At 36.1% G+C, this 22,340-nt stretch overlaps 3 protein-coding genes across 6 annotated transcripts in view; 2 read left to right on the top strand and 1 right to left on the bottom strand.

Annotated features, from left to right (window-relative positions):
• The window catches only part of LOC139814054 (uncharacterized), a 68,418-nt gene extending 61,677 nt beyond the window's left edge, over window positions 1–6,741 (top strand). Inside the window, exons 5-8 of the mRNA XM_071780019.1 lie at window positions 4,672–5,120; window positions 5,467–5,615; window positions 6,419–6,592; window positions 6,673–6,741. Coding sequence (XP_071636120.1) covers window positions 4,687–5,120; window positions 5,467–5,615; window positions 6,419–6,480 — 645 coding nt within the window. The 5' untranslated portion in view covers window positions 4,672–4,686 and the 3' untranslated portion in view covers window positions 6,481–6,592; window positions 6,673–6,741. The remainder of the gene's footprint in view (window positions 1–4,671; window positions 5,121–5,466; window positions 5,616–6,418; window positions 6,593–6,672) is intronic.
• A 587-nt stretch (window positions 6,742–7,328) lies between these two features.
• LOC139813982 (gustatory receptor 10) lies at window positions 7,329–14,618 on the top strand. Of its 2 annotated transcripts, none has more exons than XM_071779915.1 (11): window positions 7,329–7,472; window positions 7,671–7,726; window positions 8,020–8,188; window positions 9,892–10,689; window positions 11,819–11,961; window positions 12,198–12,370; window positions 12,490–12,685; window positions 13,009–13,109; window positions 13,418–13,541; window positions 13,786–13,958; window positions 14,171–14,618. In XM_071779915.1, exons 4-11 carry the CDS (start codon window positions 10,505–10,507, stop codon window positions 14,498–14,500), a joined length of 1,425 nt encoding a protein of 474 aa, XP_071636016.1. In that variant the 5' UTR covers window positions 7,329–7,472; window positions 7,671–7,726; window positions 8,020–8,188; window positions 9,892–10,504; the 3' UTR covers window positions 14,501–14,618. The 2 variants fall into 2 exon arrangements, with proteins under 2 accessions (XP_071636016.1, XP_071636006.1); XM_071779905.1 differs by having other exon boundaries at window positions 7,551–7,726.
• Window positions 14,566–21,925, bottom strand: LOC139813949 (extracellular signal-regulated kinase 2). 3 transcript variants are annotated; one of them, XM_071779869.1, is made up of 12 exons: window positions 21,670–21,925; window positions 20,094–20,313; window positions 19,847–19,977; window positions 19,372–19,547; window positions 18,770–18,909; window positions 18,480–18,672; window positions 17,936–18,076; window positions 17,662–17,753; window positions 17,431–17,565; window positions 17,102–17,259; window positions 16,956–16,987; window positions 16,333–16,507 (listed from the first exon to the last, which is right to left on the bottom strand). In XM_071779869.1, exons 1-12 carry the CDS (start codon window positions 21,757–21,759, stop codon window positions 16,477–16,479), a joined length of 1,539 nt encoding a protein of 512 aa, XP_071635970.1. In that variant the 5' UTR covers window positions 21,760–21,925; the 3' UTR covers window positions 16,333–16,476. The 3 variants fall into 3 exon arrangements, with proteins under 3 accessions (XP_071635953.1, XP_071635961.1, XP_071635970.1); XM_071779852.1 differs by lacking the exon at window positions 16,956–16,987 and having other exon boundaries at window positions 14,566–16,507; XM_071779860.1 differs by lacking the exons at window positions 16,956–16,987; window positions 21,670–21,925 and having other exon boundaries at window positions 14,566–16,507; window positions 19,847–20,015; window positions 20,094–20,235.
• Between the last annotated feature and the right edge of the window lie 415 nt (window positions 21,926–22,340).

The raw sequence follows: 22,340 nt of genomic DNA, 5'->3' as shown, positions 1-22,340 counted from the left end.
TAGAATGGACCTTAGAATGCGCTTTAAGCCCTCTTAAGTATCTTTTACATCGTTTTTGGCGCTGTAAGGATTAGCAGCGCGTGTTACGATTATGACGTCACAATTTGTACTCATATAAACGCTTATTTTCCTGAACAAAACTTTTGTTTAAAACTTTTTTTTATATCTTTCACCGTTCTAATAATTTATAATTATTAAAAACTCGGAATGAAGAGAAGTAATTTACAATTTATTATAATTATTATTTAATATTTAATATTTAATAATTATTATTTAATAATTTACAATTATTAGAAAATTACTAAAATTTACCAGAAGAGAACTACTTTGTTTCGCTCTTTTATGATTAGAAGCATTGATAAAAAAATACACACGTCTCTTAATTTGATTTGTATTACAATCTTTAAATTATCAAAATCGCGGGACATTTACGTTTGTGAGAATCATTTGACAATAGGTACTATCGCGCATGCACAAAAAAGTATCTCCCATATTATTGCTCCACATATCTCTTTTATTTAATATAAGGGGAAAAAGAACGATTGATGCGTATTGTATTGATCATGCTGTACAACTATAAGCTGAGTTCACTTTAAGCTCACTTTAGACGGCTTCATAAAAAATTATACGTAAACAGAAACGCGCCAGAACTTTATCTTGAAATCTAACGCAAATTATAGATCATCTAAAATAGGCCTTGGATGATGTATAATTTGCGTCATATATTCCAGGATAGAATTCCATTTTTTTAATTTTATGCGTATTTTTAAATATATATTTCATACATATATATTTTATACACATATGCATATTTAAATTCCTGAAATGTTAAATTCTTGCACAAAACGTAAAATTATAAATAGAATTTTATCCCCTGTGTATTCTGACGAATCACGAATCGTCTAAAATAGATTTAATAACTTTAGATGAGCTGCAATTCGTGTCAGAATTCAACAGATAAAATTCTGTTTATAATCATGTGTTTATGAAATCTAATGTGAAATCAAATCAATTATACAGTTGATCACAATTATCAATATTTTAAATAAATGTATTTATTGAAAGGAAGTTTTCCCAAATTTATAAACAATAATATTGATAACAATAGTATGGAATCTTGCAAATAGCCGGATAATGATATTAAACCGATTATTATAACTGATCAATTATCAAAAACAACGGAGTTTTATTCTAGATTTTTTCAGCAAAAAATAAAATGTCAAAATTTAAAAAGTTTTAATAAATAACCATCTGCTCTGAATTTTCGCGCACATGAAAAGTTAACTTCTAACTAGCTTCGAATCATTTTAGGAATTTATTGAGAAGTTTTCATAGGAATCATAGAGAGAAAACAACCTTTTTTTTATTGAACCCTTTGCTGTCATTTCTCTTTTTTAGGATGACTCTTATAATCTAAAGAAACTCCATTTATTCACTCGAAGAAAGCAAAATTAGGATCTATCAAGATGTATCATAATAAAAAATTCCAGAGAGAAAAAAATTGCCTTTCTATATCGCTTTCTTGCATTAATGTTTCTCTGAGTCATGGTGCTCTTCCACGTTAATATCCACGTAAATATTGTATGTACAATACTCAGTCGAATATGTCATTGACCTACCAATCGAACGATCAAATACATTACTAACCGATTAATTCTAAAAAGATCCATTCCAGTCGACGATAATCCCAGTTCATCCATCTCCATTCACGATGATCTTGATTCCACGTGATTTAAAACGTGTTTCGCGATTTTGTATCTCCTTAATATATTCAATCATTCAGAGAACTCTAATTACTGCGTGGTAGTTCCAATAATCCTAACGAAATCCTGTTTATTCCCTCAACCTTTCCACATTAAGCTGTCTTTCTAAATTTACTGAAGGTTTGAATTTTTTATGGGCAAACAACAGAGTAGAAACTCGGAGAACGGAGATAAAATCCATCAGATATAGTTGTCTCTTGTCGATAATAATAGGCGAAAATATATCATTGATCATTTTCCTTTTTTTAGGGGCGAACGATGTAACGATTTTGGAATTTCTACCGAATATGTAGTAGCTTATTTCATCGTGATACTGACATTTTACTCAATGAGTGTACACACCTTTGTTTTTTTACACATATATCACCCTTACATTATGTTTGATCAGATCGTTATAATGTGAGGAAACAAAAATTGAGATTGTTAAAAATAAATAGGTAGATTTATTCTACCTGTATCTTAGCTCTAATGTGTGTACATCACACATAAGATTTTATTAGTTTGCGTCGAAGAGCCTACTTCGCCAAATTAATTAATAAGCAAGCTCGCATTTTCTTTATAAAATCACAACAATATCGTTACAGATTTACATTTTGCATTTTGATCTTTTTTTTCTTTCCTCTCTCTGTCTCTCTTTCTCTCTCTCTTCATAAGTTATATTTTAGCGATTATATATTATATGCAGACCAAACGTTTCCATTGGCTTTTAAACGATAATGATCCACGTTACTGACGCCCTATAAATTTCATTTCATATGTAAATGTTGATTTATGCCACAGATGGAGAAAATAACTGACATTCCTGTTTGCGCGACGTCACCGACGTGGCTTATTGGAGTTTCCACGCTGCGCGCCGTTTCGCCCGCCTTGATATTAAGTTACAATGTCACGTGCAATAGCTATTACATGTAAAACCCTCCTCTGCATGTAGTATCTTCGTGCGCCATGTTTTATCAATGATTAAAATTGTTTGTCACGCACGGTACTCGCGGTGCGTCATAAAAAGACGGGATTTTTCCCTTATAGAAAAATACTATAGAATGCTACTACAGTTGCGAAAAAAGTACGCGAAACAATAGTAACTATATTACAGAATTGCTATAGTTTTGTGTGCTTTTTTCGCAACTAGTAGCTTTTTCCATAAAGGGTCATTTCCATTTTGTAAAAAAAAGGAACTAATCTTTCTTTAATTTTACACCTGTTAATTTTGCAGAGAAAAAGATGACCTCTCCTGATTATAACTTGTTCGTGATTCAAGATATCACTCTTCGCGCGTATCCTTTCATCTCTGCTCATGGTCAACGTAAATGCGTGTATAGTTTTTTCCCGTGCTTCCTCGTTAATCTCGGAATATTTAACATCTAATCACGATCACAATGTCGGGATGAGCGCGATCCTCGGCGCGTGCTCGCTGAAACCCTTTCGTGATCGTGTTGATTTTTTACTTCCTTGCGGATAAGCAGTAATAACCTGGGGAATGGTCATTGTAACGGATAGCAGGTAGTCAGTGGTGAACTGTCACGTTGTGAAATTCACAAATGAGACAGGTGTGTTAATTGTTCGCGCGTTACGACAATATTTATCTACTATCATGGCGGCAGATTAATATATCACCGGGGCGTGAAGTACTGGATAGGTCATGCGCCTCGGCGAGCCCTCCATTTATCTTCCTGACATCACTATTGGAGTAGCTAAGTGGAAGAACTTACGTTTAACGGGCCGATAGTAGTATGCACGTTCTCTTCGACGGCAGACGAGCCCGCTTGAAGCAGTCTTATGAGTAATTCTCCCGAAGTCTGTAGCAATTATCCGACAATTTGGATTTCTTTCTCCAAATCGACCTCTTACATTGTTTTTTTGTCGTTCACTACGCAACACGTGTGTTATCAGTATGAGAGCCGCTTCTGATTCCGGTGAGACATTCTATTTGTCTGCGTTATTTCGCATATCCATAAGAAAATATGTACATGTATATGGATGCTCGTTATGTTTTTAATCTGTAAAGTTTTATGAGCTGCATATTATGTTTGTCTTGCATCTCGCACGTGGCCTGATAAACGCAAACTGTCAAATTGAAATTTTTCTGGCATTCTAAAGGAGCCTAATGTCAGCCTTAAGTGCCGTAACTCATATTTCTACTCTATCTTGTATCTTCTTATCGCTATCTCATTTTCTACTATACAGTGATGTAATAGATATACTTGCATGTAGTAAATGTATGTACTTGCATAGTATGAAATACACCAATGTGACGTGTCTGACTCGGTATTGCCGTTTTGTGCTTCTTTCTATGTGGCTGTCAAGTGTCAAGTTAAAAGAAAGAACATCAGAGAATAAAAAGAATAGATAACTAAGAAACATTTAAGATAAGCGAAGATCGCGAAGTGGATCTTGTAACAGTAACATATGCTCGTCGCAAAGAAAAACTCTATTTTTTTTGTCGAGCGTCAAGCATCGAGCATCGATGATAGGAAATTATGTTGTGATTTGTCTGGCTCGGCACTGCAGCTATGCGTTTCACGTAGCTCTCAAGAGACTCATTAAAGGAAAAAAAAACCGGAGAATAAGAAGAATGTAATTGTTTAAATTAAGAATACCAGAAGATCACGTGAACTTTCAGTATCTCTGGAGAACAAAGAGAAGAGCGTTTTCTATTGTTTTTTTTATTTTCGAGTGTTAGGATCGACGATAAGAAATGATGTTGTAATTTGTCCTGGCACCGCAGCTTTACGCTTCACGTAGCTCTCAAGAGACTCATTAAAGTAAGAAAAGCGGAGAATAAGAAGAATAGATAACTGTGCTATAAGGTGTAACTGTTTAAATTAAGAATATCAACGGAGATCGCGACGTGGACTTTGCAATATAGAAGAGTGTTCTCTATTTTTTTTTTCATTTTCGAACGCCTCAGGATCGATAGTAGGAAATGGGGTCTCTGAGTGACATACGACCTCTTTTCCATACCGCGAGACTGTTCGGATGTGGACTTTTCCTCGTCAAGGAAGACGATATCGTGATAATGAAGTACGGCGCTGTTTATTCGGCCCTGTTTGCATTCCTGTATGCCAGTCTCTGCGTCGCGAATTTTTACATGCTCCGCTGGGACGACGTAATCGGACCGAGGTTGCTGACGCTCACCGTGGTGAGAACAGGTCTCTCATATGCCTGCGTCTTAACTGACATCGCGATGACATTCTGGTATAACTGGAAGATACGAGCCGCACTCTCACAGTTACGCGTCTTCGACCGGGCGACAAAATATAAGGAGTCTAGACACCCTCACAGAATACGATATTGTTGTTGGGCATTGGCCTTCACTATTTTGTTGTTTTGGGCGATAGTCGGATATGTAACGTTCCGGTGAGTACTAATAATTTTTATATATGAGCGGATATTTTAAAAGAGAATAATAATATAACGGTACAATTATAGAAAAAATTTACGGGATGTTATAATATTAATTTTAATATTTCTTTACAATATAATGTGGCACAAGCGAATGATATGATATGTGACATGACAATGTGAAAAAAGTTCCATTACATCGAATTTACGAAATATAAAACTATAATAATAACAAATAAGAAAGTTAAGATATCGGAACCATGTCGACAATACGACATCACTATCTCGCAAATATAAATCCATCTTGATCCCTTCCATCGTATTACAACTGCACTGTCATTCGCAATTTTGTCGTTCGTAGCGTCGAGCCCAAAGACTCCTTGTTCAACGGTATAACTTACGCCGTTGTTAATGCGACGCTATCGATGCAGCTGATGACGTTCGCCAGCCTGTCATCCCTCCTGTACGAGAGATTCCGTTGTCTTTGTGAATTATTGCTGATGCCCGAAGGTAGATTTATTGCGAAAAATGGTATGTCTCTCGCGTTTATTGATGCATTAATAATTTGATAATTCACTTATATCGCTAATCTGCAGCATCTCTATTCTGTATACTCTTAAAAATCTTTAGCCTCTAATCTTTAGATTGTAATCTTCTATAACGCCAAACCCTCTAATTATCTTATTCTTGCTAGTTTTTTTTCTTTATTTTTTTATTTTGTGAAAATACTCTACCTGTTATCATCAATAGTTTACTGTCTGCGTTTACTGACACGCCTGCTTTCCCACGCGGTTTGACTGATGAAGGCAGGAATAGCCCTGAGAATCGAAGCCAGGGAAAATAAATAACGACATTGACTTATCGCTCACTTTTTAAATGAGAGTAATTAGATCTTTTGATAAAATGACGGAAGTTTTGATTAACGTCCAGTAAAATTGGAGAGATCTTATCCTTAAGAGACATTCGAGATATAAAAAAAAATCGCTCCATATATTTATTAAACTTATCTTTTATATTAAATCTATAATATGTAGTTGCGATACAACCGCAATACAGTCTAAATCTTAAATAAGTTTTATATAAGTAAGACTTAATGCACATAATTAATAGCTCTTTTTATGTGCAAGCAAATAATATAAATTGTCTCCAGTCGTCTCAAGAATGATCATACACAATATTGCATTGTTTAAACAGATGGCAAAATCATGGTAGTGGATCGATCGGGCAAGCAGTTCCGTTTGCAAGAAGTGTGGTGGTTGCATTCGTGTCTCACCAACGCGACCGAGATGATAAACTCCGTGTACTCGTTGCAGCTCCTGTTGTGGATCTCCAGTATGTCCTTCAATACACTTACACGCATCTATACGATCAATGATAACATCGCGGACGCGCAACCCCTGCTGATGGTGAGGGAAATTTTACTGGTGTCTGCTTGCGTGACGAATCTGTTGATCATTACCATTATCTGTCACGTAACTGCGACCGAAGTAAGTTGATATAGTTTCGAGCAAGGAGGGTCTTTCGACACGATCGACGAGTTTATTTCTTTCTTCTCTTTTTTCCAAAGGCTAATCGCGTTGGCAAGATCGCTTTTACGCCGTCATCGGCCATTCTCTCTAAGAGAAATTTTACGCAGGTAAAAATTCTACTAATTTAGTTTTACTCTAACTCCAGTTTTTTATAAAATTATTAAAGTAAGAAGTAATAAAATAGTAATATCTAATAAAAAGCAAACAAGAAATTTTTTACTCCTCAGTTTTATTCTAAACAGCTAGCCTTTTTTATTAAATGTTATTTAACATAGATAATTGTTAAATAATTGCAGGATTGTAGTGTAGAAGCTGTGACCTACTTCCAACTACGGCAAGTACATTTCTTTGCCTCTTTCGGAATTATACGCATCGATCTTCCATTGCTTCTTTCGGTGAGTCTCGCGAAGAAAATAGTGCCATAAATTAATCTTTATAAAATACTAAAATATAAAATATAAAATATAAAAAATAAAATATAAAATGTGTATTAAAAACAATTTTACACAGTACACTAAAGATAAAAAATCGTCCGGGAATATTGCAGTTTGTGCTGCGAACGTTTATTTTAAACTGTCACTGCACAAAATCGTTTCGAAGATTTTTCATATCTCCATAATTTTCATTCGTCATTTTCACAGATAGCCTCTGGTATAACTACATATCTGGTAATTCTTCATACCGCGAACGTCTAATGGCAGAGATATCCTCGATGCGCTGCATCCGCGTGTTCAATCGATCGGTTCATTATCCCGCCAATTCCATCTTTATCTTTCCTCGCGGCTTTACGGATCGGCTGTAAAGTCGAGACGAAAAAAGCAACGAAGACCTGCAAAAGGTAAAGGGATACAATGAGGAAATAATTCTATCGTATTTTGATTAATTTTTAATATTTTTAATGATACTATATACGCAGACAACTGCTTGGGAAGAAACAAGATATTTGTTTGTATACCTACCCATAAAATTCGACCTGTCATTTTGCGCTAAGAGAGTACATTGTCGCTACGGTAATACAAGCAGCGGGTTTTTACAGATCAAACACGGCGGTACAACCAACGAGGAAGGATGACGGATGTTGAAAAAATGCCGGTATTATTTCTTTTAGTGTACAATTATTGTTTAACCCTTATAGAAATTTAATACTGTAAGTGATTTTTTGGCTAGTAATTATAATCACTTAAAAACACTATTAAAAGCACTGTTAATAGTGCTTTTAATAATGCTTTTAAATGATTAATCACTAGCCAAAAAATCACTTACAGTATTAAATTTCTATAAGGGAAGTACATTAAAGACCATAAAACTATCGTTCAAAATACTTTTTCATATCTTTTACGTTTCGACTCATTCAGAAAAACAAATATATTTTTTTTTAATTTTAGGGAGCGTTTCAGCCTGCTAAAGTAAAATTGAGCAAAGTTACAAAAAATGTCTCTTATTTTAATATTATAACATATATTCAAAGCTCATCAAAATTAGAGAGGGCAATTGTTATTAATATAACGTGTATCCGTTGGCGTTAGAATGCGAGCAGCAAGAGGAAAATAGTAGGTAAGAGAAAAATAATCGACCCATTGGGAATCGAGCTAAAAGTTACATATCCAAGCAGTTTAGACGACATAATTGAGAAATAGCTTCAAAATATATATCACGCAAATACATTACTATTCACAATATTACAATAATAGAAAGAAAACTGATTATATGCTAAAGTATAAACGAGCTAAAAGTATAAACTTTGAATCTTTAAATCATATTTTTAACAAATTATCTTTAAAACCATTAGTATATAGGTATGAGCTTCAAATAAAGCTTTTTTATTCAAATTGACGGTATAATTTGAATTACAAAGCGTTTCTTTCAACTTTTTGTGATCTACTTTTGCTCAGTGATAAGAAAATACGTTATCACTTTATTTGCACAAAAACTCAAACGCACAAAACTGAGCAATTTGTAAAGGAAAGATATAATTTCCTTTCATGTAAAATATAACGCGAGCATAAACGTTATATTTACTATACTTATATGCAATAAAGTAATCATTATCTGTAGAATAGAGAAAGTTGCGACATTTTTATGCATTGTTCTGTTTTCCTTCGTTTTCCTTCTCCAAATACTTTCTAAGCAAGATCTTAGATCTGCGTTTTGCCTTTCTACATTCTTTCAGAATTAAAATATTGCGAGAAAGCAATACTTACTTCGAATAAGTAAATTACGCGGATTGCTCGTTAATTTATTCAAATTTACCCTAAATTATGTTCAACGTTATGCAAAAAACTTATATTATATTACAGCCGGCAATGAGTAAAAGTTTAAATAAATACTGGAAATACTCGACATATATTTTTGTAATTAACACATAGGTAAGAAATGAATTGATTTCTTGATACATATACTCTCTCGGTCATTAAACTGCGATTAAACCAATAACGAAAGGTATTATTTCAAGCAAATTTTAAAAAACATACAATTTTGCGTAAATGTCTTGGAAGCAGTGGAAGAATTACCTATGCGCATATCTACCGTTGGTCGAAAAACGATCACGAGCTCTTTGCATTTGTATTCAGGGTGTTTCTTTACAATTTTATGAACGCTTTTTTGTCGAATATTGTGGCGTAAGTAAAGTTTGTCGCTCGTGTAACATATTAGCTCTACACGCGCGCGTGTTCGAGATTTTAATCTCAATGATATTCAACGGCATTGTACTAGGTTGTTTATGAATCATTCTATAATGGTACGGGTCAATCGCGCTGAGCGCATCTGTTAAAGATTTATATCAAGGTAAAGAATCTATTTCGAGATTTATCATCAAAATCGATCGCCTTGACATACGATCCCTCTTGATAGAAGCTATTAAAAAAGCAGATTCTTTGATATATATATATATAACATATGTGTAGAAAAATAACAGAGAAAGAAAAATAATGTCTCCTATATTATACAGCGCACGCTATTTCATAAAAAAATTAATTTCGTAGGAAAAAGGAAACTTGTAAATTAGAAAAATTTTAAAGTTATAATTTTAGAACACAGAACATTATTTCAAGTAAAATTCTATATAAACAATATTATTATGGTTTGTTACCTATTAACCAGAAATACTAAAACATTTAGAATAATAATTTAAAACTGCCAACTTATTTATAATAAACAACAGTCATAATCATGTATATCAAAATATCAACTGTGTTAAACTTCTTAAACTTTTATTCAAATTCGCTGTTTTTATAATATTTTTTTGTTAACAAATGCAGGAGATGGAGACGTCGATAAAACCGAACATCAAGAGGATACCTCAAGTATAATTGTACATACGAACACACCGTCGGCTATAGTCGCCGCCGGAATTTCTACGCAAACGCCGAAGGGAAATAAAGCTGCCGCTAAATAGTCTCGTCCGTGCGTCTGCTCCGACCGCGATTCGAACTGGTGCCGCGACCCCGACTACTCCAAGTGCTACCACCGCGAGATCTATCCTCGCGTTAAGCTCGACGCCAATAAAAGATATTTTCCGCGAATGTAAAGTGTCGAAACTGTGCGGAGGAGTGGACCCACATTGTGCGTTGTGCGTAATTGCCGAAAGACTCCCGGCGCGCACGTTGCTACAGCTATGACGAGTCGCGGTACAGTCGCGAAAACTTGTTCCTCGGGAAAAAAGTCATCGAAGCGGATTTCTGTTATTCGGATCGAGGCCCGCGTCGCAAAATCCCGACTTTTCTTGTGTAACGTTTTCTTATAATTATTTGAGAATTAACTATCTCGCCGTTACTTTTCTATTTTAATATTTCCGTACGAGACCCCTTGGCTTTGGTTGATTCGGAATCGTCGATCCCGTCGTCTAATAAGATCGCACGAAGATCAACAGTGATGGCAAACGAGACCACGTCGTTGAAAATCGAGACCGTGGTCAAGATACTGTGGGATTTTTACGATTACTTTCATGGAAGCGACAAGGACTACCTATTGATTATTCTCTATGCACCAACGGTGCTCGTCGGTGTGATAGCTAACATTTTTGTGATCGTAGTGGTGTGCAAATATCATTTAAAGAGGTATGTAATTGCCACACATATGTGCGGAGTTCTTCATTAAGTTCAGAGTGTACTAATTGTGAGAGAGTGTCTGATGTTCTTAATAAAAAGGCGAAGAAGGGGGCTCAAAACTATAGCTCCCTCTTTTTGAATTTTATACCTTAATTTATTGAGTATTGTGCTATGTTGGATTTTTGACGAATTTTCGGATTGCTGCAGTTTTTCAAATCTTTTCAAATACAAAGGACGGTGCAAACAAGTGCCAACGAACTATATCATAAATTTTTATTTTTTTTATCAAGTCGGAGACAAGGTTTGCATCGATATCCTCGAAATAAGCAATTACAGTATCGGTAGCTGAATGTATTAGACTTAATTAGACAACGAAATTGGAGAACAAACGGCACGAGATAGTTTCCTCGGTCGCTCATTGTAATCTTACTGAATACGTAATTTCCATCGGTACTTCGCGTGAATTTTTGGTTGCAAAATAATCGGAGCGCTACTACTGGCAGCTGCTACATACGTTCGTCCATTATGAATGCATCGCGGACGGTTTATTTGTATGATACGGTGCTACGCCGCGTATATAATCCGGAAATAAGCAACCCGCGGATATATGCAGCCTCGTGAAATACCTGAGCAGTTAAGCACTGCACCAGAATATATATTTTTCATTAGAGCAATAATAATCTGCATCTTCTTCGAAGTCGAGATTAAGCTACCTATCTTGATTAATGTTTCTACTGAACCCAATGCAAATGTCGTTTTGGAGATTCGAACGCCATTTACTAAAACTTTTTTTTTTAGTAAAAACACTTTTAACAAATTGTGATTTGGCTTGGTTATAAAAAGAATAATTTAATAAACTTTTGGAAGTAAGAACATATTTAGAAACTTTGCAATTTTATCAATTGTATCAAGAAAAACAGGAATTTTTTGCACTGCTCAATTTATTTCTTAAATTTAGCAACGGATAATTATTTTATTTAATGTGATGTTATTTTAATAGAAGATAAAATCTAAATCTATTATTAACGTATTTAAATTTATAAATATATAAATAAATCATTGGAGAGAGAGAGAGAGAGAGAGAGAGAGAGAGAGAGAAAAACCTATGTGTCAAAATAAAGATATAATTTTTTTACAGCGTTACAAATTATTTTGTGATCAATCTGTCCGTGGCTGATTTGTTGGTTGCTACAATATGCATGCCGATGACGATTAGCCAAGAAATATCGATGTCATGGAATCATAGTGAATTCCTATGCAAACTGACTTCTTATCTGCAAAGTAGGCATATTATTTTTACAGTCGAGAAGTCCTTAAAAGATGATCACATAAATATCATTATTTGTGTGTATTTTATATTATTTTTGTGTGTAAATAATATTGTAAAGATATTGCTGATTTTCTAATCACTTTTTGTAGTATTTTTTTTTTGTACTTTACCACTTACATGTATATGTATATTTTTTACGTCACATATATAAATTTCCTAACTGCATAATCACTCGTGTTTGCAACAGGTGTAAGCGTTACCGCCTCGGTATACACTATTATGGCTATGAGCATCGATAGATACCTGGCCATAAGGAATCCCATGATACTCCGCTGTATATGTAGTCATAGGAACATCATTCTCGTTATCGTAACTATTTGGCTGGTGTCCACGGTTTTCTTTATTATAATCTTCGGAGCGGTAAGTCTAAATTGGTACTGGAGTGTCAAGTTATCGTGTTGATTGATTGACAAATTGTGGAAACTAATTGATAAAAATGATCATATTACGCTATTACGAGTTTTATCCCTTTCCCGCAGATGAGATTCCAGAACCCGATGGCAGAAGTCATCAACAAGACTCTGGACTTGATGGCAAGTGAGAATTTCTCGCGCAACACCATCTCGCCGATACTACCGCCGGACTTCTATATGTGCACGGAGGATTTCACGTCGCTAGGAATCCGACGAGACGTCTTCGGGAACGTGCACTTCCTGTTCTCCACCACTATTCCATGTAGATTTATAAATGAATATATTTTATTTTATTCCTATATTATAAGAACTTTCATCGCCCTTATAGAAATTTAATACTGTAAAAGTGATTATTTGGCTAGTAATTAATTACTTATTTTGAGTATTAAAATCATTAAAAACAGTACTTTTAATACTCGAAATAAGTAATTATAATCACTAGCCAAATAATCACTTACAATATTAAATTTCTGTAAAGGCGTATATGACTGGAACACGTGTCTTACAGAATTATCTATCTTTGTTTACGTTTTCCTTTCCCTTACACGTTTTCTAATGAGAAAAAATTTATAATGATGTATTTAGGTCTCGTTGTATCACTGGCTTACTCGATGATTGGCTTCACTCTTTGGTCTAGAAGGCCACCCTTCGACTGTGTTAACAGGGAAAGTGCCAGCTCACAACAGGTCAGTTTTAATATAAAAGATTTTTTTTAATTTTGTAATTAAATTAGCAATTTAAAAAAAATTTTTTTCCATAGAAATCATGCTTGATTCAAAATTCTTTTATTTCTTTTCTTATTTCTTTATTAATTGATGTATTAATAAAAGGCGAAAGTAAAGACGGTTTCGTGTTCCGTATAGTTTGGAATCTATAATTTGTACTAAACCCCGCCGTATTCATTAGGTGTATACTTGACCGGCAGGAATGCCTGGACATGTACAATCAATTTTAATTCAAATTCAATAAACATGCTGATATCTTCCGTTCGTAGGGCTTCAGATTAAGACATGACAGAAAACGAGTTGCCTTGATGTTACTATTTCTTGCCATACTCTTCGCTGTATGCTGGCTGCCCTATAATATTGTCAGATATTTGATCGATCTCGACGCTATCAGTAAGTGCGACCTTGCAAAAATCTATATTTTTCAAAATAATATTTTTTAGCCTAACTATTTATATCAACTACGAATACTTGATATACTTCTCCTTCCTGACTACCTTGATTATGATAAGCCAAGTGAATTTTGTAATGACAGTCTAACAATACGCAATTTTTTCTATTTTTAATAAGACGCAATAGATGTTAATTAATTAATAATAATTAATTTTAGTCAACTTCTTATGTGCTTTGCTTGCAGATCTAACGATATCGACTGGCAACGCGCTGAAATACTTCCTGTTTCTCGGGCATGCAAACAGCGCCCTGAACCCTGTGGTCTACTGCTGGATGACGCGAGGTTTTCGCGAAAATCTCGCGAGGATTCTACATTGCATCTCTAGTAATCTGTCGCAGCACGATTCCTCCCGAAGGGTAAGTCAATTATACATACACTTTTTAATGAATATATTCAACTTTTACTATAGGGCAGTATAAGGGATTGAAATAATAATCCCTCGAAGAGCAAAATCTTTATCTACCTGAATGAATACGGTAAGAGATGCGTGCACGCATCTCTATATATGTTACACTTTCAGAAATAGTTCCATATAAAAATTGATCGCTTCTTTGATATTATGTTGCAGAATGCAATAACGACCGCAGACGATAACATGCAGCACAACCCGATATATTTGCGAAGGCAAACGCTGTCTACAATGCGCAGGCAGACTGTTCTACAGCGACAAAAATTGTTCGCGTCAGCTGTTAGGAACAGCATTGATAGTCCGCATCAGACGCATGAAGAGGTCGAATTGAAAAAAATCTACATTCTGAGCGACATTCTGAGCGCGCAGATTGATCCACCGAAGAATAATGATAAGAGGAATCAGCAGCGGATAAAAGACATGAATGAATCGGAGACCAGCCAGCCAGAACCCGCGAGCACATTATGCACCACGGATGGGCTACGTTAACTCACAACGTTAATTGCCCCACTCTTACTTCCAGGGATAAGTATTAGTTATCACTTGCTTCCTACTTAATAAATTCTTTCTTTCTTTTTTTATTAAAACTTTATTCTCACAATACGTATTAGTACGCAACGAGTCCGAGCGCTGTCGATTATCGCTGCACAAAGACATTACGACACAATGTATATGATACAATGAGATTTGTACACTTGTAATCGATGACGAGATACTTGCTAGAGTGTGCGTGCGTGTATGCGTGTATGCGTGTGTCGCGTACGTGTTTATATAGTCCATATAAATAAAATATCATAGAAAAATATGTATGCTCCGCTGTATGGCCCCACATGAATCGTATCGCTTACGTTCTAAGTTCCTACGTTGTTCTTCGCATTTCCCACGGGATGATAGTCTCTGCAGTCTCCGCGCAATTCCCGCTCTAATTTCATTTTTGCTGTTTGTCGAAGTTGATCTTTATTTCTCTATCCATCAAAAAAATTTTCGATCTTTTATATGATTTCGCTTATTGCATTTTCGTTATAGAAAAGGACAGACATCACGCTCATCTTCTACTTGCCTTTTTGATATTTTATATGGTATAAAAAGTAATCAATACGAGGTAGTCATATAGTGATCTTAGAAATAATACTAGCCTACAAACTTTGATGTTTATGAGATCGCTTTTGATTGGCATTCCCGATATACCCGTGGGAACTCGAAATACCGAAAGCATATTGATAGCGTTAATTATGCATTTACTTTGTGTAAAATTTATTTATTTACTCAGGAACCTTGTATCGTTCACGTGAGGCAGCTTGCTTCCTGCACGAGGAAAAAAAGAGCAAACTTTGGGATAATCTACGATGACCGCTTATTTCTTATCATGGTTTCTTTTCATGGAATCATTAGCGAAAATTTTCTTTCAATTTTTTGGTGAAATTATCGTTTGCATTACAGCAAGCTACAAGATGAATACATATAAAAAAAATTGTCGATCAAATGTAAATTATATATATATATATAATTACTAAAAAATATTGATTGCATTACTACAAAGTAGAAGAGGAATATATAAAAAGTATTATCAATCGCATGTGTGAATTATATATGATTATAAAATTATATATAATCACAAAATTTAGAAGAAATACAGAAGTGTGATATTCTTTGAAAATGTCGCATGTTAGTGTCCGCAGATTTTTTCCGAATTTCGTCCGCAAACTCGTCGCGTCGTCCCTTCCGCGAAAAAAAATTCTCGCCGAAAAGAAAACTCACGTGCACGATCGGTTTGCGCATTTCATTAAAAAGCGATCGTCGCGCGACCGTTCCGTTTGATCGCTATTCTTCATCCCCCGCGAACCTACCGTACACTCACCACCCTATAGTCCCGTTACAGAGATCCTTGTAAACCGACTCCGCTATCACGCCGTGACTCTGACTGTGACTGTTTAGGAACCTCGACTTGTCGCACGTCGTCGACGATCTCCTCTGACCGACGTGGCCGACGTTGAAGTTGTGCCTCGCGTATAATCTGCTACCTTGATCGCGCACCGCACTTTTGACCCGATTGTTGGTCGTCGCGGTCTCCGCAAGAGCGAACGATTTGTCGACGGGGTTGTCCCTACCGCGGCCAAATGTGCGATTTCGCGCTTGTAGATGCTGCTGCGCCAGCAACGGCACCGTCTGATTCAGATAGTTGCGGACGGCCTGCGGATGATAGTCGATGTGCGGCGATTCCGGACTACTGATTCCACCTTCTGTAGTCCTGACGTCCCGGGTTCTGACGATGGTCCTTGCGACATTGTTGGGCTGTCTGATGTTGTTAGGACTGTCGCTGATCCTGATTAGCTTCGCCGGCATTGTTTTAGGCCGATAATCGTCGCCGCGGCAATTAGCGGACGCCGGGGCGAAGGGCCTCCACGCCTGGGTGACGGTCTGTTGCCTATAGGCTCTTCGTGGCTTGGCGCGTTGTGCCGTTGTTGCTAATTGGTTCGATCTGCCTCCGACGCCGGACTGAAATTGAAGGAATTCCGTGAACGTACGTATCGGCGTAAACCGATTGCGTCGACTGCGACCTTGATGCATGGCTTGATGATCAGCAGGTTCGTCAAGAATGCGGAGAAGTAGTTCTTTACATACATGATGAAGACTGAAGAGGGTCTACCGGCGCGTTTAACCCCGCGGTAATGACGTGCCATTGAGAAACATTCCAGCATTTTTATCTCATACAATAAAATTATTCGATACGGTTGAAATTAATTGTTACTTTTATTACTTTATTTAAAATTTAATTTATTACCGAGATAATAAATTACCTAAACTTTGCTAATTACACGGCACTTGCCATTACGGCGGGGCTATAAAAAGTAGTTTGCTCCCAAACGGGTGTGTCGAACGTGAAGTGCAAAAGTAAAGTTGAATGCATCTGCTAGGTGACATAGAAAAAGAGTGGTTACAGTACCTACTAAACGCAAATCCCACACGACATGCAGCCTGTAATAACAAAATTTACCGTTTACCCTCCTGCGTAAGGCGACTCTTGAGACGGGGGACGACAGAGCAAACATGGGAAGTGTGAAATAAATGAGAATATTATGTTACGCTCACCATGGCCACCTGATCCGATTGAATAGAACGCTGGGACTTTGACAGTTGCGAATGTTGCTGCTGCTGTTGCTGATTAAAGTAGAAGCAACTTTTGGCCGCTGCCGGAGGTATGTTTCCGTTCGTCAAGTTGCAAGCGTACTGTGTTGCCACGTTCCTAACTGTTAATCGCAAATGCAAGTGATTGAATTTTGTTGGAGACATATATTAAACCGAGAATCTTCTCGATGAGTTTAACTTCTGATTTTATTGGCACACTAATTAATTAATCTTCGTGTTTACCAGCAAAATTTCAAATTGATTGAGAGAATATCATTATTAATTGTTCTTACCGTTATGCCGGGTATTTGTAAAGGTGTTTTGTGTCTCCACAGAATTGTTCACCGTCTGCGTTCTTGTAACGCCGCGCGCGGTATTGTCATCTTGAGACGGCCTGATTGTCTTCTTATTTGGCAATGACGAGCACGCTGAAAATAAAATATAGTTTACATGAAAATAAACTGAAAATTAATAGAATAAAATCGCGGGAGATAAAAGAATCTTGTATAATACATTCCTCTCACCGACAATTGTGTCACCTTGGCCAATTACCAGGTTATTCTTACTGGTTTCCTTCCTAATACTTTCAGACAATCGCCGCAGTCTGGATTTTGACCTGTAAAAATGTGTTGGTGCGAGAAAAAAAAGGAAAACTGTTAGTATATAAAATTATATAGATATCTAATTTTGTTAAAATTATTCTTTACAATAGATAAGACTCATTATGTTATATTTTAATAATGCAACACAATCTCCATTGCATAATTGCTGGCTGCGTGAATAAATATATATGCTCACATATTTTTATGTTTCCGATGCTTTTCGTCCATCATCGCGTAGAGCTTATTTCTATATTCATCGACTGACAGCTGTACATCATCACTCAATAATGGTACAACGCTGGAACCTCTCTCTGGTTCGTTTCCTCGTCTGTGAAAACTGTTGAGAAATGAAAATTTAATACGTATTTTAATCTTCGTTAATATTTTAAATATAAGTCTTTAATAAAAAGTAATGGCGTGAGAATAAAAAAATTACCTTGTATCAACTAGACGAACTATTAGCTTTCGCATTATAAATAAGACAATAGATGCAAAATATAGAAAACGAAACAGAATAACGTTCCTTACATTTTTGCAGCAAAAAATTTAAAAAAATTAATAAATGTTTTTTGTACTGTGTGCAAATAATGCGTACAGATAAATTCTAAATATTGATTGTGTAAAAAATTATTTAATTAAAGGAAATTCACGGATAATTTTTTAAAGAATAGAAATTTAATTTTACAAAATAAATTTGCTTCTAGATCTATCTACCTCCTGCGAAATTATGATATACTCACTCGGCGACGTACGGATGCTCCAGCGCTTCGACTGCGGTGAGTCGTTGTGTGGGGTTGAAGACTATCAAATTGCTGATAAGGTCCAAGGCTTTCTGCGACACTTCTGGCAGCAAATCTTTCAAAGTTCGTCTGGGTCTGTTGGGCGTTTTTTCCAACAAATTGGTTCCATAACCGGCGCTGACCGATATTAGATCTGAAAAAAATCATTGGGAAAGACTCGGTCACGTCAGTTTTCTCCTTTTCCTCTTTTCTTCTCTTTACTATCAAAACAATCGTAAAAATAGGATTACCTTCGTCCGTCGGTGGCGGCAAGGTTGCCATTATTCTCTCGACTTGGTTTATTGTCGATGAGCCGGGAAAGAGTGGCTTCTCAAGTAGCATTTCGCCGAGAATGCAGCCTAAGGACCACATGTCTATTCCCTTTGTGTACCTGAAAATATTTATATTGCTATAGATGATAGAATTTGATTCTTGCGACGGTCCAGACCTTAATAAATAAAGAGCACGTAAAAGAAATTCTAATTCAAAAGACATTAATCTAAGCGTTTGTGGATACAAAAGTACACGACAAATATAGGTATTTTTTATAATATTAAATCTATCTCTACCATAATTTATTACAAATACATTTTATAATATTAATTTTATAATATTAAATATTACGATCAATTATTTTAGGGAAATAATTTTCCACATAAATTAATGACCATAATATTTCCCTCAGTCTTAACTGGAACTATTCTTGTTCGCGTAATCAATGAACGCGAATAACTCTCTTCGTGACGCTCCGGACGGAAGCAGGCCGAAGTGATATTTCAGTTCTGTTACGGTTCCAATTTAAATAACGGCATTTCATAACGGTGTGTTCCAGTTTAACTAAATAAACGTATACCTCTTTGAAGCTATGAGAATCTCTGGTGCGCGATACCACCGAGTGGCGACGTAGTCCGTCAGAGTTGGATCACTTCCCGTCTCGCCGTCACCCTCGCCGATCTGCGTGACCGAGCGTGCCAGACCAAAGTCCGCGATCTTGCAATGGCATTGCGCATTCAGAAGTACGTTGGACGGCTGCAATGAAAGAATAGCGCAAACTCGACATAATGGGACAGTGTGTTTCTCCATCATGAACAAATGGAGCAAACTGAAAAGTTGATGATGAAAAAAGTCGTAAGAACTAAAAGATCTTGAGAAATTTGTTTCTCATCTCCAAAATATGTACAAAAAAGTATTCTACGTATTTATGTGTGACTTGGGAAAAATTTAAAATTAAAATTACGACCTAAAATTTTCTTTAAAAACTTTTTTGTAAGTAATGAAAGATTTACAAGACTTTTTAAGCGCTTTCAGATCATGGGGCTTAGCATCACCTTCAAGTCTCTGTGGATAACGTTGCCCGAGTGTATGTACTTGATCGCCTTAAAAAGTTGGTACATAATGAAGACCTTGTGGATGTCCTTGAGGATGTTGCCCCGCTTGATGACGTTGTGAAGATCGGTTTCTGGGGAAACGGGCCGAAACGTGTTTCAGGCCAAAAGTCTGAGAATCGGCGCACATGGCGTGACCTTCGTGTGCGTATTGTGTGCGAATTTCTTCTTCGGACCGGGTAAAACTCACCCATGTACTCGAAAACGAGGTAAATGTCCCGATCGTTGTCCGCCTTATGCAGCCCGATCAGCTTTATAATGTTCTCGTGATTGGCGAACGACAGTAAGAACATGATCTCGCGGAATGTGCGCTGCGCATCCGTCTGATTTCTAAAGGCGTCGAAGATCTTCTTCACCGCGACGGTGTCCTTCCTCTTCCTCTCGATCGCCTTCCATACTATACCGTAAGCCTGTATAGAACAAAAAGAAAATATTATACATAACAAAAGTAATATTATTATAATAAAAAATCTACAAAGGAAACGGAAAAATTTAAGAACTCCGTCCGTATATTTCTATCAAAACTATAATCACTAAATAGATATTTTTTAACAACATTCAAGTAAATGTATAGTAGGCGTCATTAATGTCTTCCACCTGAAGCATATTACATGTAACGTGCACTATATAAATCCTAAGAACACAGCTAGGAAGGCATTAATGACGCCTTCTGTACATTAATGTTAATATGAATTACAGACTCAACTGTTTTACATGGTCACGTTCTGTTCTTTCATATATCTTTTACAAATATGCAATTATCTCGATTGTGCCGTAAAGGATGAGTAAGAAATACGGTAGCACGATGCATGAATATTGCATAAATTTCCAATTTGCATTATCACAGTATGAATGTGACCTGTTATCAACTTGTCATCAGATACAAATTATGTAAATAGATGTCCATACAAAAATTGCCTTGTGGTACCATTAATCCGTTTGTCGTCGTTGCGACGGCGACGATATCGATTATCTTCAACTTTACTTTTTCTGACGAAAGGGATTATTGATATCTGCTCAAAAGTTGGAAAACGTTGATATAACGAAAGCTACTATCCATTTCCATACTATAATATATTCTAGTATTTTTTTGTTATCGAAATAGCGATAAGAATATTTAAAAAATAATTTTAATTGAAAGAGACTTAAAAAAGTACAAAATATAATCGAAAAGAGATTGCGCATGAAAGAACTGCAAAGCAATTATAAAATAATTTTGATAAAATAACAAAGAAATTCGTCAGCTTCTATAGGAAACTCCAAAATATCAAAAGACATAGATATCGAATTATATGGTTTGCTTTTCGTCAAATTTAACTGTATGTCACAGTTAAAAATTTAACGAATTTGCTTATATCCACGTGCGTCTCTAATTTACATATTAACGAGCAATACGCCGTAATCTTGAAATAAAATACAGTGCAACTTGTATGTAAATTTGCTGTCCTAACAAAAAACTGTGTTTTTAAGACCAACAAATAATCGGCGAGCAATTATATAAAATTCACACAAAACATTGTTATTAGTAGGCTACCAAGATTCAGCCAGAAAATCTTCTCTAATCAATTGTAAAATCGATTGAATACAGCGTATAACGATCATCTTGGCGCGTGTAAATAATTTAAGAGAACACATTTTACATTAATCTACGTATATTTTTTTATTTCACGCTATAATAAATTAAATAAAGATAAATTTGTGATAAAGCTCGTGTCATCCGCAAAATGTTCTGTACGTAGGTGAAAGGGAGAGGACAACGTTATTACCCCTTTGCCGAGACGTCGCACGATGTCGTACTGCTTGCCGATATGCGCGTCAATCTCGGAGACCTTCTCCGCCGCCTTCTTCCCCGACATCGTCGCGGCAGCGGTCCTCGAGTCCTCGTAGAAGACGCGGTCCCGGGACGAGGGTGAGCCTTCGCACGTGGGTGCAGAGTTTGTCGGGCGGACGCGAAGAGAAGTGCGAGCCGTCGCGGCGCATTCACATCTTCGTACATCGGGCGGGCGACCCCCGGTCGAGGAGATTCTTTTTTTCACGCGACCCTCGGGCGCGACAATGCGTGCCTTTGTTTACGGAATTGACGGCAGTTGCCGAGGCGACGGTGTCCACGGCTGCCGGCGATGTCAATGTCGCCCTGCATAGATGAATTACAAATACATAGACCGAGTATATTATTAAAGGAACGCGAATCGAAAATATGTGTACAAGATTCAATTTAAGAAATTGAAATTAAAAATTATGAGATAAAGACTTTCTTTTTTTATTTTTTTAAATTATTTTTTTTAGTATTGCGTTTTATGTAATAAATTGAGGCTTACATTTTTCATCTTATACATATATACATCAAAATATTTCACAATATCTAATAAATGAAGAACAATAGAGAATTTGTGTCATAAAAAAGTAAAATTCTCTGTGAAAAACTCGACTATAAAAA

Source organism: Temnothorax longispinosus, chromosome 1, assembly GCF_030848805.1.
Source record: "Temnothorax longispinosus isolate EJ_2023e chromosome 1, Tlon_JGU_v1, whole genome shotgun sequence".
NCBI lineage: Eukaryota > Metazoa > Arthropoda > Insecta > Hymenoptera > Formicidae > Temnothorax > Temnothorax longispinosus.
This window is presented reverse-complemented; position numbering and strand designations above follow the sequence as displayed.